This window comes from Gymnodraco acuticeps, unplaced genomic scaffold (assembly GCF_902827175.1).
Source record: "Gymnodraco acuticeps unplaced genomic scaffold, fGymAcu1.1, whole genome shotgun sequence".
Lineage (NCBI taxonomy): Eukaryota > Metazoa > Chordata > Actinopteri > Perciformes > Bathydraconidae > Gymnodraco > Gymnodraco acuticeps.
In genome coordinates, this window is record NW_022991273.1 from 527372 (window position 1) to 543837 (window position 16466).

Below are 16466 nucleotides of genomic sequence, written 5' to 3' on the forward strand. Positions count from 1 at the left end.
CAGATGAGGCCCCACGCAGTCTGCGTGATCTGCGTGTAGGGAGGGGCGGCACTGCATATGTGACTGTTTTTTAATATGACTTTGAGCCGATTGCAAATCTGCATGTTTTAATATGACTTTGAGCCGATTGCAAATCTGCGTGACTACAGTGTCCGCGGATGTGTTAAAAGCATGTTCAGCACAGGCCTTAAATCTCCTGAGAGCTGAAGAAAATCTGCGTTGTGTATTTTTGTAAGTTTGTACATAATTATGTGGGTAAAGCAGCAATGACAAGTTGAGATATAGGTTGAATTATTATTGCCTTAAGATATGTGGTGTAGAAAGGTACATGTAGTAGTAAAGTCTTTACCTTGACAATCCGAATGAGTATCTTCAGCTGATAAAGGTGGAGCTGCAGGTCCATACGGTCAGTCAGCCATGTTCCTAGCAGGTTCATTGTGCTGGTGTACCATTGCTGTAGAAACACAAGCATAGAGGACAATTGTCTAATACTCCAAGAAACAAGAAACTTAACATATCACACACACGTAAAACAACATTTCAACACGTTTTCGAAAGGTCCTTACACACCAAACTGACACCAAAGAACACGTCCCGACGGAACGTCGCCTCACGTCTCCTGCGTCTCGGCCATGTTTCGCACACACCGCAAAGACTTCAGCCGACGGCCAAGAAGCACGTACGAACTGTGCATGCGTGAGTGGCAATAACTCTCCTTACCAGCAGGGGGCGGTAGTGTGTATTCGTCATTCAAAAGAGGCAACAACCGGAAGACAGACTGCGTGATAACCGAGAGAAGTAGAAAAGACTGCGTGATATAAACAAACAACAAATCCATTTTCACTCTACAGCGAGAAGCTCACGGGGCTTTCCCGAACCTGTCGAGAGCTGGAGTTAAATGAAATCTCAGATTTGCCTTCTTAATACAGTGGCGGCACGGCGGTGCAGTAGACACCAATCTGAGTAGGGCGACAAGACGCTCATCGACGGCCTGACATCTATCGACGCCGAAAATCGGCTAGGTGTGTCAGGACCTTTATGGATCATTTAGGCAGAGTCCAGAGGGACAAAGTTGACAAACCCATCCTCAGCAGACCGACGTGTCCCATCTGAAGATGTTCATGAACAGCCTCATCAGGCCATTAGAAAATGACAATCAGCACAGAGCAGGCACTTCTCCCTGGCAGGGGGTCTGCTGCCATTCAGCAATGCCCCCACAATCTTGCCGGCAAAGTTTAGGAAACAGTCGTACTACTTGTCATGTGGGATGCCATTAGATATCCCTGTAGGCTTAGAATTAATTAACATCTGGAACGTAGATCCCGGGAAGATCCATCAACCATTGAGGCGTCAGTTAATGGGGATCCTAACGAAAAGGGAGGCACCGCTTATGATGCTCTTGGTGCACTGTGCAGCAAGTTCAGCCATGGGTACTTGTCAAATTCCATGAAACAAATATTTTAAATGTCAGTTGAGCAGTATGTTCCAGGCTGTGCTGCCCTTTAGTGTTGCCGTCTCACTCTTCAATCTGGAGGACAGAAAGGTGAGGGATTCTGGGCTTGTGTACACAACAAATGAATCCCAGTAACGTCTCATTCAGATACAGAACTGCTAAGGAAACATAGCCAGTGGCAGTTCTGGGTTGGACCTTACAGTGTTCCCAAACAGACTGGACCTATTATGTGCCAGACATGTTTGTCCGTTTTTTAATCTTTTCTTAATTTGTATTTCGTTTTTAGCACGCTTGTGATGTTTACATAGATTATTCTGTTTTGCAGTAATGTATAGGAACTATCTTTTTTTCAAAGCTCTAAAGTATTATACAAATGTTTCACTCCACAAACTTGGGAACAAATTTAAACTTATTTCCCAACATTACAGATGGATAACCAACTTCAAAAAAATCATAAGCCAAAAAATATGTTAACAACGCATGTTCAAAACTTTTTAGTTTCACCTGAGAAAGTGTCCATTGCTGTGCTAGTTCCCGCATGTTTTGGTTTCTGTCTTTGCAGCGTGTTGCTGTATTTTGTTGGGTCCTCTATATTGGCAACATTTGCTTTTCAATGCAATTAACACAAGTCAGTACTCACAAAGTACTGAAGAACCACTTGTGACTACCGTTTACATAGGTATATCAAGCTTCAACCTTGAAAATCTGCCACTGCTTTATTTAGAGAAGCCTTCCCTCACAGTGACCTCTGCAGAAACAGAGCCTAAAGGCTGCAGATGTTTCTCTGTGGGCCCTGACTGTTGCCAGTCTAATTGATGGATAATGATGAGCGGGGCTGATACTAATAGAAGTCGACTGACTTTCAACAGTCAGGGTCACAGCAGAATGGATGGGGGGCTGGCTAAGAATGGGAAGAGACATGTAGAGGAAGGGGGTAGCAGTGTGTTTACTGTATGTCTGTGTGTTTGAAACAGATGTCATGCCATGGGGTGAATTGTACAACATAGATTTTATCCTTGAACGTTTACTCTTTATATCTTAATGATTAAATATGAGCTTTAGTCAAATAAATAAACACATGAGTACTATGAGAAAACAAAGTACTAAAAACAAACTGTCCCAACAGGTTTTTACTTGAACCTTTACTTGTACTGTGATGTTACCTTTGAACCTGTGCATGCAGTGGCCTAGCCTAACATGGTGAAAGAAATACTGTCAGGTAAGATAACACTGCTACGCTCAGCTAACGTGGGGCTAAGACAGGGACTGTGTTGTTCCGACAGATTAATTTACCTCAATCGACTACGTTATGTATGCATTGTGGTTGCTTGTGGAGATGGCAGTTGATGGACACCAACATAACTTGTAGGTGTATTTGTTGAAGCCTTAACTTTTAAATACTTACCCAACTGTATTTATTTGTAGGAACTTTCATAACCATTTACGCAAGTTACTACAAATTAACCTCAGATCAAATTGGCTGCAATTCGGCCAGGATCCAATGGCCCCTTCCCCACTTCCTAACCCTGTACTCCTGGGCCCTTTGCTCAGACCACACAAATCTTATCAGGGTTTAACTACTGTATGCGGCATGTTAAGAATTTGTGTGGAAATACTAGACCAAGAGACACAATGACAGTCTCAATAGGCTCTGTGCACAAGATGGCGTCTATCAACTTCCGGCGGCTGGGTGTGCGGCTGAGTACTTCCGGTTTGAGTACAGAGTTTTGACAGCTTGACAGTTTGTCATGTCACACCGAGAGCAAGAATGAGCAGATTTCGGGGTAAAGAAAAGCGATTGGCCTTCCAGCGTGTAAGAAAGTCGGCACTACATTGCTTAGTGTTGAATATCTTACATGCGTTAAAAGTACTAAGTTATAATATAATAAACAATGTGCAAAAAAAAAGATAAAAAGTTACATAATTTTCAAAAATACAGATAAAAAACAAATCAAATCTACAAATCAAATCCTGTAGCAGTTCTTAGGATTTAGTAGCCCGGTATATATTACAGTTATTAAAGATGGCATATGTATATAAAGTAGCCTATATATTGCACATAAAGCACATATTGCACATAGTTTGACGGTATTTAACAGCAGCAAGTTACACAATGTTATAATCGGGAGATAAGTTTCCATTCATTTGGGCAAGCCTGGGCAACAACGATTAAAAGATTTCTTGCTCCCAAAGCAATTGTGTATTTCATTACAAAAAGCAGTTATACCATACTATGTTTAGGTACTAATGAATTATATCCTCAAAACAAACGCACACATAAATAACAAAGGAAAATACATAATTTAATAAATCCACAATATGATAACATTTTACAGATTAATTTAATAAACTTTTACAAAACATAGGTTGATGTTATATCGGGGGGAAAAATACATATTTAAACATTTCAATTAGTCTCTGCATATTTAAGTAATGCTAGTTTATATAACAGATGAACAGATGTACAATATCCAGAAAGTAGATGCAAAAAATATATATAATGTGTTTCCAACATATCCTCTGAAAGAGTGTTAGTCGTTGAGTTGAGTAGTGAGCCATTCGTTTTTTTTTCGTGGTGCGATGTCTGCTGAGAAGTCCTTGTATGCCTCGCTGACTTTGAGGACATCTGGGTCTGGCAGCTCCCCCCGCACGGCCTTGTAACGTGTACTCCTTTGAACATGTTTATATGATAATTAGGACTTTAAGAACAATTTTACACTCAGACAACAATCACAAAGTTGTAGCAGGCTACATACAATTACTTAGGACAATAGATATGACCTTACACCGTCAGCAACTGTAAACTGCTTTGGCTTAGTGGAAATGAACACCATGTCACTCACTCTGCCTGGTTTCACACCCTATTAATTACACAAAATAATTGTCAAATTAATTGAAAAGGTCGTTGATGCAACATACTAAATCAGCTCTTGGCACAAAGGAAATACTCATTAAACCGTGGATTGGTTGTGAACACATACTGTACTTACCATGGTTCTTGGCTTGTGCCATCGCTGCTGTGTTTCAGTGCAGCTGAGGACAGGGGGGACAGCAGCCAGGTTGAGTGTGGAGTAGTGTCTGTACTGTCTGGAACAGCAGTGCAACATTGCAACCCAGTCTCATGGCATTTCGTGTTCACAACACGATTTGTAATCTATTGATTCGTGTTCACCAACACGATTTTCCCCTTTTTGTCGTGTTGCACAGCACGATTTTAAAAGCAATGTATTTCTACTGGTAATGTGTTTCGTGCCTGCAGCACGTTTTTTTCTCCGGTCGGGTCGTGGAAGACCGGAAGCTGTGTGGTTCATAAAAACATGTTCTTACTCAATATCAAGCCACAATTATTGCTTTTATTTTAAATCGTATAATTTCGGACTTTTGTTGCCGTCTGTGAGGAAAATAAATGGGGCTCAGAGCCTCAGAATACTGAAATCTGTATTTTTCAATCTTTTTTTCCTTCTAATTTGTTATTCTTTTCTAAATAACACACTGTTATTTACTCACCAATAACACACAATTATCCTTGCTTTTATTTATTGGTTTAATTCCATAATCTCGGGCTTTTTTGGCGTCCGTCAGGAACTGAATTTCAAAATAAAAATAACCGGAAACAGACGTAGGCATTTCGAGCGATTACCCAGGATCCTCAGCTATGGTTTAAGCTCGATTATTGGATGTTTTAGCCGCAATGCATGCTGGGATTTGGTATTTATATGATATGAAATCCGGAAAACATTTAAAAAGAATAAAATAATACTTAATTCCGAGTGTTCTTGCTTTTCTCTTTGAAAGTCATCACATAACGGCATTGTAATACACGGTTTGGCTGCATTACATATTACAGATCTGCCGTAGTTCTTTATTTATAGAGCCCTGATGAGAAGACTTCTGGACAAACAGGAAGAACTGCCGCCGAAACTGAATACTTGACGTGGATCATAAATATATCAACAATTAAACAACATCTTCCATTTCTCTTCACACAATACGTCTCCTTGCAGTATCAACACTAATTCGGCTGACTTTTACATTTGATCTAATTTGTAGATAGGTTATATTTACACAATAACGGTGCACAGCTGATATAAAAGGACTTGTAGTTTTTAAAGATATTACTGATTTTCTTTGAATGTAAGAATGTAAATACTGAGTCTGAAATAGTATAGCAATATACTGTAAAATGATGTGAAAGCATGAATAAAACTACACATCTTCAGATGTTGTACATACATAAGTGTCCTACTCTAATAATACAAAGTTATTATGGCTGTGTGTACCTTGTGTGCACCTCCTAGTGGTTAAAGCACGTTATTGAATTATTGTTTTTATGTGTTATATTTGATACAAAAAAGATTAAGAGTACATACTTTCATAGGGGGAAAGTAGAAGGTCTGTGATATAAATATAGAATATAAAAAATAAAGAAGATACTATAAGTGATCTCTACAATAAAACAGTTTAGTGCTGGATGTACAAAGATATTAATAGGAGGAGGTGCAAAACAGACAAACTAATTAACCTTTATTTAAACATTAAAGAATACTTTAGGTTAAGGTCTTCTTTTAAATAAGAAAAACACTTTGGGGGTATCTATCTACAGATAAATATTAAGCCTGACAAAGTACTTAACATAATTGCTTTTCTTACTTTCTATAATTGCACTTATTTTAACTGATATTATACATATGAATTATACTCTTATGTAGATAGAATAAGAAATGTGCAGAATATGACAGTTTAATGGTGGAGGTACACACATATTGATAGATGTCTTGTAATGCGCTGTTGAGGAACCTGTGACCCAAGATTTTCATTCATTGCATAACTACACCATAGTTGTGTATATGATATGTCAATAAACCTTTGAAAATCTTGAAATCTTGAAAGGGATGAGCAAACTAGCCATAATATACAGTCTTTAATGAACTATTAGTCGAGAATAACGAGTAATTAATATACTTTATTACTCGTTTCCATTCATGTCAATTAAAGATAAATGTTTAGTCTTCTCAAGCACCAACTATCAAATATCTCTCCTGATTGTTGGCACTTGACAATCACCTTCCCTGAATTTTACTCAGGTGTAACTAAAGTCTGCTTTAAGGGTTGTTTATATTTCACATCATTAATCAGAATCTGCAAAGTAACTCAAATAAATGTAGTAGAGTAAAAATACCAGGTTAACCTCTGAATTGTAGTGGAGTAGAATTACAAAGTAACAATGAGCTGTCATGTGGGTATATATTAATGCTGCCCATTATGGACACAGGCGATGTTCACCCATTTATTAATTATATGTTTTACATTTGATAACACCAATGTGTTTAATACTGGCAACTTCTAATTGTGGGAAAAACTAAAACGTTCAGTAGAGACGTCCCATAGAACATTTTGCGAAACACAATAGCCAGCATGTGTAGTTCTGGGGGTGCGTTCGATTCCAGTTTTGGATAGTCTGCCGTGGTTTCGTTCCATTTCAAACAGCTGTTTGACGCTCGGCGTAACCTTGGCGCACTGCCACTCCAACATCCAATCCCAGAGTTTGAAGATTAATCGCGGGGACTGTAGTCCTAAACGATAGCTGGGGATTATGGGTAGTGTAGTGTCTTCGGCCATCCTAAACTCCCAGATGCCTAAATCTGTTTCCGGTTATTTTTATTTTGAAATTCAGTTCCTGACGGACGCCAAAAAAGTCAGAGATTATGGAATTAAACCAATAAATAAAAGCAAGGATAATTGTGTGTTATTGGTGAGTAAATAACAGTGTGTTATTTTGAAAAGAATAACAAATTAGAAGGAAAAAAAGATTTAAAAAATACAGATTTCAGTATTCTGAGGCTCTGAGCCCCATTTATTTTCCTCAAAGACGGAAACAAAAGTCCGAAATTATACGATTTCAAATAAAGGCAATAATTGTGGCTTGATATTGAGTAAGAACATGTTTTTATGAACCACACAGCTTCCGGTCTTCCACGACCCGACCAGAGAAAAAGACGTGCTGCAGGCACGAAACACATTACCAGTAGAAATACATTGCTTTTAAAATCATGCTGTGCAACACGACAAAAAGGGGGAAATCGTGTTGGTGAACACGAATCAATAGATTACAAATCGTGTTGGTGAACACGAAATGCCATGAGACTGGGTTGAACATTGTGGTTGCAGAGTGCTGTTCCAGCTACACAGGAACACTTTGCCACTGCAATCTCCACAGGTGAACAGTTCTTAAAACAAAATGTCAGTCATTTTACATTTAGGACACTGCTTCAATACAACACAGACAAATGAGAAAGCTGAGAGCAGGCTGATCAGGCAAGTAGTAGGTGTGGGAAAAGGCTAAACCATGTCAGGTTGTCAGTCACATCACATACACAGAAGTTCTGCTGTTTGGAATACTGTAATTTAAGGACATTCAAACAGATACGCTTGTATAGCCTGTCTCAGCTCTCTCAATGTATTATCTTATATTATAACTACATAAAATAGTGTCAGTAGAACGTTGAACAGCTTAACATAGATGTAGGGTACAAAACCAGCACTTACCTAACACTGGCCAATACAAATGATTGGACCCTACATGGATTATACTAACCATTCAGTAAAGAACAGCAGCCGTCACAACCAGTTTCTGGGGTTTCCATGAAAGCAGAGACGGTTTTCAACCTCTCATTAAGAATCTTTGATGAAAGCTAAGTTTGGGTTTAGCTAATGTATTTATCATTTTACACGAGAGGGTTACAAAACGAAAATAAATCTGTATCCCCTTCATGCTACACACACATAGCTAGCTACCAGTTGATGTGAGCTAATGTATTGTCACTATGTAATCTGTTGCAGCACGTCAGCTAGCTGGGCTTATCTGAATCCTAAATCACAGGTTACCTACTCTAGCCACATCAAAACCCCAGAACATGAACCTGATTGAGGCTTTGAACCGATTAACACTTTTTATTTTCCTCCCTACTCTGAGATCGTGAGGCTTTTCATGCTTTCTCATGGACCTGTAACAGCTAGCCCTGATGCTCACTCTCCCTGAAGGTAGTTATTTGTTTGAAACTGTGGGGAATTGGATATCATTCATGTTATCCAAAAAAACGTAATAGTACATCATTAAAACGCTTTACACTGTATCAAGACTGTCAAGTTGTCAAAGTTAGCCAGTAACTACAGCTTTGTTTGTCACTTACCTTCATAATTGTCGACGTAGCTGGATATGTAGCTACATCTTGAACCCCTTTTGCTCCTCGGGGCTGAGCCTGCCGCTTGTACCAGCCGATGTACATCACTGATGTTAACCTTCGGTAGGTCTTGGAGACATCGAGTGTAAAATAGTGCCTATATAATATCTATACGCTATCTATACGCTATCTATACGCTATCTATCGCTCTTCCCTCTACCGCTCTACTGTAGACCGGAAGTTTACAACCGCACACCCAGCTGCCGGAAGTTGATAGACGCCATCTTGTGCAACTAGCCCATAACATCAGATAAAGAGTTTTTGCAGTGCTAGAGATACACTTTTTGAATATATCTGACATAAGTAACCAAAGTATCACTCCAATCTGAAGTCAAAGAGTGGTTCAAAATGACCAAACTGGAACAACTGTGGACAAGTTTTGAAGAGCCATTTCTCAAAGACATTTGAGGTGTTTGTAGATGCAGAAAGTAAGTTATGTGTAAAATGTCAACAGAGACGTTAAGAGAGTTCAAATCCTTTATCTGGAATTATAAATCTGTTCACTTTCATCTTAAACAGGGGGGCATGTTGTTTTATATTTTGGCAGAAATCGTTTGACCTTCACTAACATGGATCTATTGAGCTCTTCAAACCAACTCGGTTTATTTGAAAAGCCATAGACACAGTTTTAGCTCAAACTTGTCTGCACTAACAATGACTTATTATAGTACAAAAAATGATTTGGATTTTTGGATCAGACCAAACACAAAAGATCAAAACGTGTTCAGAAGGACAGCGGGATCAGACCTGCATGACCAGCAGGTCTACATGTGGGTCAAGTTCAGTCCACGGAACATGGGTGCAGAGAGATGGCTGCCGAGGCGGGGTGAATCAGAGAGGCGACCCGCTGCCAGCAGCTCCCTCTCTGTCGCTGTGTGCCTGTGAAGGCTCCGGCGTGGCAGCAGGCCTGTGATCTCGCCCCGAGCACAACCCCCCGCCGAGAGGCCAGGCCTGGAGTGACTGATCCACTGACTGGCTGCTCTCCCTCTTCTCTCATACACTCCTTCCTCACTTCTCCTTTTCTTTAGACTTTGCACCGTGTCACACAGTTCCCATCTGCAGCCATCTTTACAGCAGCCATTTTGTGTCCTGTTCCGCTTTACTCCTCTTCATTTTATATAAAAAGAGGCTTTGACAGCCATGTCACAAGTCTTCTTGCTGCCATGACTGGCATTTTGGAGGTCTGTCAGGGACATCTTGTGTACACATAATGCCTGTGAATTTCGTCAACTTTAAGATCTTTTTAATGCCAGTTTGAAAACAGTACCACTTTCCTCATTTAAAATGACAAAGTGACTGTTGATCCATCATCAGATCAGACTGGTTTACATTTTCCCCAGAAGAACCGGGCACAAAGACTGCTGAAATGCATTTAAGATGTTAATCATAACCTGCGTTCAAGACCGTTTTCCTTAATCTACTCATATCCGCTAAGGGTGTGTTATGCACTATAGATTATATTCCCTAAAATGATGGTTTGTGCTTTTGTATATTAATGCTATTGACCCTACTTATGTAATGTCACCATCCTTACCTGTAGACACATGGAGTGACCACATGCTATATGAGCAAGGTTATTTCTCAGATTCCCATTATATTTAAATAATTATAACACATTTTAATTGTGATTGTACATCATGTTTTCTTACTTGGGGAACAGAACCCAGAAGTTGATTTAGACATTATCTGTACCTTTAACAATGGTTTACTAAAGTTATTGAACTTCTACTTCTGACTGAAATCCAGTTTCTTATCCAATCACCAAATAGTCTTTTCCAGCTGGTATAAACTGTCATTTCTGTAAATAACCTTAAAATCCTTCAGATATCCATAATGGAATGATCCAGAAAAGGACAGAAGTTAATCCCTCAAATCTTTGCAAGACCATTTTTTTTATATAATCGTGGGTGATTATCCAATCGGTGAATACAAGGCTGATACTAGAGAGAGCATTATTCTCAAGTTGTCTTGAAATGAGTCATCTTAGGAAAGTAATCAAAGGGATACTTCCATGCAGATGGGCCACATTGCATGCACAATCAGCTGTTCATTTCCCCAGCTGTTTCAGATGGCCCTGGAGGGTAGATTATATGAAGCATCGGCTCTCAATCCCAGGATCCTGAGAAGTCTTCCCATGGCTTCCTAGTCTACAGTACATTCCCACTGGTTTTGGGGGGGTTTTCTCCATTCTGTATTTCCTTTTCAAATGTTTTAATGATCAATAGAAAGATGAGGCTATCATGGATAATGTAACAAACCTATACCTTTATGTTAAGACAACCAGTTTAATTTATATTAACTTTGAGAGAAATCAAGTGTTGGCTCTCTATACAATATGCACCTCTGCTGTTTTTGCTATGAAGAAGAAGCAAGCCAATCTGAGTGATGCACATTTAAAATGTGTTTTGGTTAGAAATGAAGCATGGCGCCATGCTGAATTCATCCAAAATATGCTTTTATCTTTTATCAAGAAACAAATATTTTTCTAATGCAGCTGTTAATCTTTTGGAATGAGTCAAGGAGTTTAAAAGCATTCCAAGTCAGAACACAGTGTTGGGATTCAGCATAAAGTCAAACTTATTACGAGAATTAAGAATCCTTTTTAAAAAAGTTCCCAAAGCAGCTTAAGGCGTGAAACATTGTGCCATAAGGGAATGGCATACATTTGGACTACATCTGCTTTTATGGACTCTGGAAATGACCTAGTTTCTATGCAAGTGATTTCACAAAATCTGAAGGCAAACGAGTTTGAAGTTGCCAAATTACCAAACAGAACAACTGTGGACACGTTTTGAAGAGCAGTTTCTCAAAGGCATTTGAAGAGTTGTCCTCATTTGTAGGAGCAGAAAGTAATACAAAGTAGCTGTGTGTAGAATGACAACAGAGACGTTAAGATAGTCCAAATCCTTCATCTGGAATTATCATGTATTTATTGTTCTGGTCCGCTTTCATCCTAAACAATGAGGCTTGCTATTTCTTATTTTTGCAGGATACCTTTCACCATCTCTAACAAGGATCTACTGAGCTCTTCAAACCAACTGTGTTTACTTAAAAAGCTCCAGCCACAATTGTAGCCTGAACTTGGAGACAGTGTTCCAGGGCTGGGTCAGACATAGGTCCAAATGTTGGAGAAGTTTAAGCTACTACGCGTTTGTTGAACTTGTCAAATGAACAGTGATGGTCCCTCTTGCTTTGTTCCTCTTGGCAGTAACTAACAAAAGAAAATCATCAGAACAGACAAATTCACCCAAGCTCTCTTTTGAGGCTGCATGGGGATCAGCAGGGGGCTAGCGCTTGTTGACAGCCAAAACAAGCGTAATATGGCTCTGAATACATAATTCCATAACCCGACAGGGATCAAATCTGTGACATTCTAACGAGTTCCATCTGAAGGAAGGCCTTCCATTCCTTCAACCGGTTATCTGTGGGTGTGCATTTGTGTGTGTTTTGTCACCTCACGACATGCTTATGAACCCTACCTATACACAGGCGACATGCACGCTCTGCACAACACAACACACACACTCCCACATACACACATATACATCTGCCGGTTCATCCCCCTTCAAGCGAGAGTTGGGAGAGAGAGCGACCTCCTGCCCCCATCTGACACCAACCCACCGAAAACCCCCCACACACCGCCACACACACTCATAAACCTCGCCTCCAAGCCACTGTTAACACCCAAGTATTCACATGGCGCTTGGCAGGGGGGGCCTGCCACCAGCAGGGTTTGATGCAAAAAATGGCACACCTCTCCTTCTTCCCCTCCCCACCCACCTCACCTCTTTCATGACCCTTTTGCATATATTTTCTGTGTAGTGTAATAAGAACTGGCCTTTTTACTATTCAAGGGCAACAGCATACGCAGCTCATTGCTTCAAGTTTCACCAGAGCTGACACATCCTACATCATCTGAGAGGACTGTGAAGAATGGCAAGCAGAAATGTGCATCAGAATGGATCAATTGACCCATCTGAAACGAAATAAAGACGTAACCTAGATGTATGTATAAGCTGAGCCCTACATGCAATTCATACTAATGCTATGTATGACAGTTAGTACAAGGTAATAGAGTTACAGGAACTAAGGTCATGAATGCAGTACCGCTTTCCTCATTTCAAAAAATAGAAAGTGACTGTTGATCCATCATCAGATCAGACTGGTTTACATTTTTCACCAGAAGAACTGGACACAAAGACTGCCGAAATGTATTTAGGATGTTAAACATAATCTGTGTTGAAGACAGTTTTCCTTAATCCAGTTTTATGATAGGGTGTTTTATTCGGTTTAGATTATAACCCGCAACGTAATGGTTTGTGCTTTTGGAGTATATTAATGAAATTGACCCTACTTATTAAAAGTCACCATCCTACCTGTTGACCAATGGATTGAACCAAATGCTACAGTAAGTGGCCTAGTAAGGTTATTTCCCAGATTTCCATATTCATTTGAATACTTATGACACATGTTTTCTTTCTAACAGGTGTTCAGAAACAGGAACAGAACCCAGACGTTCAAGATTCCTTTTGACTCTGTGTAAGCCTTATCTGTACCTTTAACAAATGGTTTACAAAGGTTATTGAGGTTCTACTTCTGACTGAAACTATATTTGATATCCAGTTCAAACATATGATAATAAAGACAAGGGCCCTTCTGCATGCTCTCAATTCTGTGCTCTTGATTAAAGGTGCATGTGGATGAAAGGGATGAATCACACACACACACACACACACACACACACACACACACACACACACACACACACACACACACACACACACACACACACACACTAAACCCCCAAAAAGCCAACTGATTTGTCAGGTCAGAGGCCTCCTTTGTGGGGCCGCTCAGGAGCTTTTGTGCTGCTGAGCGCCAGGAATGTTGGGCCTGAGGAGGAGCCTCACCACAGGGGGTACACAGGGATTACAAGCAACCTGGGACTCTGCCTCTTTCTGCCTCTGCTGCTCCTGTGTGTGTGTGTGTGTGTGTGTGTGTGTGTGTGTGTGTGTGTGTGTGTGTGTGTGTGTGTGTGTGTGTGTGTGTGTGTGTGTGTGTGCTTTTTAAATGTAAGGCTGAGTAGGAACCACAATACTTGGTCATCACTTGCTGGATAATCCCAGGAGTGCATTGAAGGACTGAACGTTTGCATTGATCGTTAGGCCCGTCTGACATTTTGTTTTTTAATATAAATCGGTGATTGGACTGCTATGAATGCTACACTTATGCAGTGCCCTTCAATCATTCCTAGGGCTGTCTGACTACAGGAACACATCAACATTAACATAGAACAGACCTTTTCAAAGACAGCATTCAGTGTTGTTTAACAGTTTTGTCCATGCTTACTGACTGTTGTCAAGCGGACTCATATGTCATTATTTAATAAAGCTGCAAAATGAGCTATCATAATCAAATACAACAAGTTTGGGGAGTGTAGGCATTACACAGCTACTGAAGAAAGATCCCCACATTGGATCAACCCTAACACAACCTTCAACCTGTTTCCTTCATATCCTGAGTGTCTGCTTTATGTACATGTCCTTGTTTGCAGCTGAACAGGACATCATTAATACTTCTCAAAGCTCCACCAATCTTTAAACCTGTCATTATAAAGTGTTGCAAAGAAGAGGTGACATGTTACTAATTGTGCCACGTCAGTGAGGTTCTCCAGCCACAGCCGTGCATACACACGGCTGTGGCTATTTACAGTGCCTTTACCATCCTTTGACACATGGACTAGGGAACCTTCATCCAGCGGTATATATATTATATCAATAATCATTTGTGCATGTCAGGAAGATGATCAGTTATTTCTAATGTATATCAAAACAAACAAAAGAGATTAACAATTAAAGATCAAATGAATAAAATCATAACAGGGGAATGAAACGTCCAATAGAAGTAGAAAAGTTGAAAGATAATGTATGAAAAAAACATATGCCGTATGCATTAGCTACACTCATTAAACCTGTTCATGTATGTGTCCATGCACACACACATCATGCGTGACTGTGATTGAGCTAACCCTAACCCTTGACTACAGTTCTCCACAAGTATCAGTCGGTTTGTATATATATTATGTGTTCAGAAGATGTCTCTTCATCATCTTGTGTGACTTCTCCCAAAAGAGATCTCTTAAACACCTTAGTGAAGTGTGTGACCGCACACATTAAAGATAAGTAATTGTTCAAATGAGTGCAAAACAAATTAAGTAAAGCCATATTCCAAATAAATTCATCATCTCATTTGCAGATAATTTACAACAAACCGATTAAAATAAGTAATTGCTATTGATTGGGATCCCTTTTTCATGGGCATACAAGCGTTACGCTGCGACTCGGTGTGTTTATGTGTGTAGGAATAAGAGAAAGAGGGAGAGCATGTCCTGCTGAGACCCAGCTGTGTCTGCAATTAGCAGGAGGCCTGGAATGATGATTGTTGCTTCGGCAACACTGATGACAAGTGGCAGGCTTCATGAGAGAGAGGGAAGGCCGCTGAGTGCCATAGAGCAACACTACTTCTTACAAACACACATGCTCACACTGAAAAGACTCATTGCCAGGCTTGGGGAGTAACTGATGACATATCACAGGATTACCTAATTCCCTTACAGTTACATCAGAAACATGTGTAATCAGATTGTGGTTCATTTTTCAGAAATGGGGATATCTAGCAGGATTACAACGTTATGACACATTTGAAAACGACTATACATTTATTATAGGTAGACATACTGCCTGTCTTATATATATATATATATATATATATTTTTATAGCATCTTATTGTTATTCCTTTTCTCTCTTATATATCTACTTTGCATTTGATATTGAAGTAACCAAAAAGTCGCATAACGTAACAGGTTACATTAGTTTTATATACTCATATTAGGTTTCTGAGAACTAGTAATTGTAAGAGATTACATTTTTAAAACAACTCTCTCAACCCTGCACATAGCCCATATATGCTCACAGACGGAAATAAGGAAACAAATCTGAGGTTGCTCTGGGTGGGGGGGTTTCAATCTGACTGCAAGACATTATGCATTGTGGACAAAGGGCCTGTCTAATCCTACCTGCTCTGCTTTCAGAGCCCACCGCTGGCCTATTCTAGTCCCGCTCAGCAGAGAGGGCCCATTGAGGACCACACTCAATTACCATAGTAACACACACAGTAGGACTGCAGCCCCCCCCCAAAACCCCAATCTCAGTACCAACTCCAGCAGGCCCCCTCCCCTCCAGCTCCGCACTCACCTTGTCACCTGACAGCAGGACTAAGCTTGACCCTCAGAGAACAAATGGAGCCTTTCACTGCGGGCTAATGGGGCTCAGCATCCTGCACTGGATGATGTCATCCCTCTGGCCACATCCACACTAATGGGCATAACATAAATATGCATCTTTACTCCTTGACCTTCTATCCACACCAAGCTAGGGTATCAGCCCCTCAAACCAGATCTTTAAAAAAACATTTGTTCATGGTGGATACATTTAAAAACTCCCGACCTACTACGACCATACTAGTACGACCATGGTATACGTATCATAGTATGACCATACTCAGTGGTCAGCCTGTATACACGTCTTTGGTTATCCAATATTCTGTGCTTCCATTTGAGTCATTGCTCATATTGAGCTGAATTATATTAGTTATACTAGTTGCCTTAAGACCTCAGTTTGCTTCATATATATTCTGACCACTCAGGGCGAATCATTTGCTGTCAGATATGCTTCTGACTATCACTTTGACACCTCCACACATCTGAGCAATG

The 16466-nt window shown here is 40.0% G+C and overlaps 1 protein-coding gene across 4 annotated transcripts in view; it reads right to left on the minus strand.

Moving 5' to 3' along the window:
• Positions 1-16466, minus strand: part of cadpsa (Ca2+-dependent activator protein for secretion a) — a 235858-nt gene that overhangs the window by 2977 nt on the left and 216415 nt on the right. For all 4 annotated transcript variants that reach the window (XM_034239849.1, XM_034239848.1, XM_034239847.1 and 1 more), the window contains one exon: positions 350-454. In XM_034239849.1, the coding sequence (XP_034095740.1) occupies positions 350-454 (105 nt within the window). The remainder of the gene's footprint in view (positions 1-349; positions 455-16466) is intronic.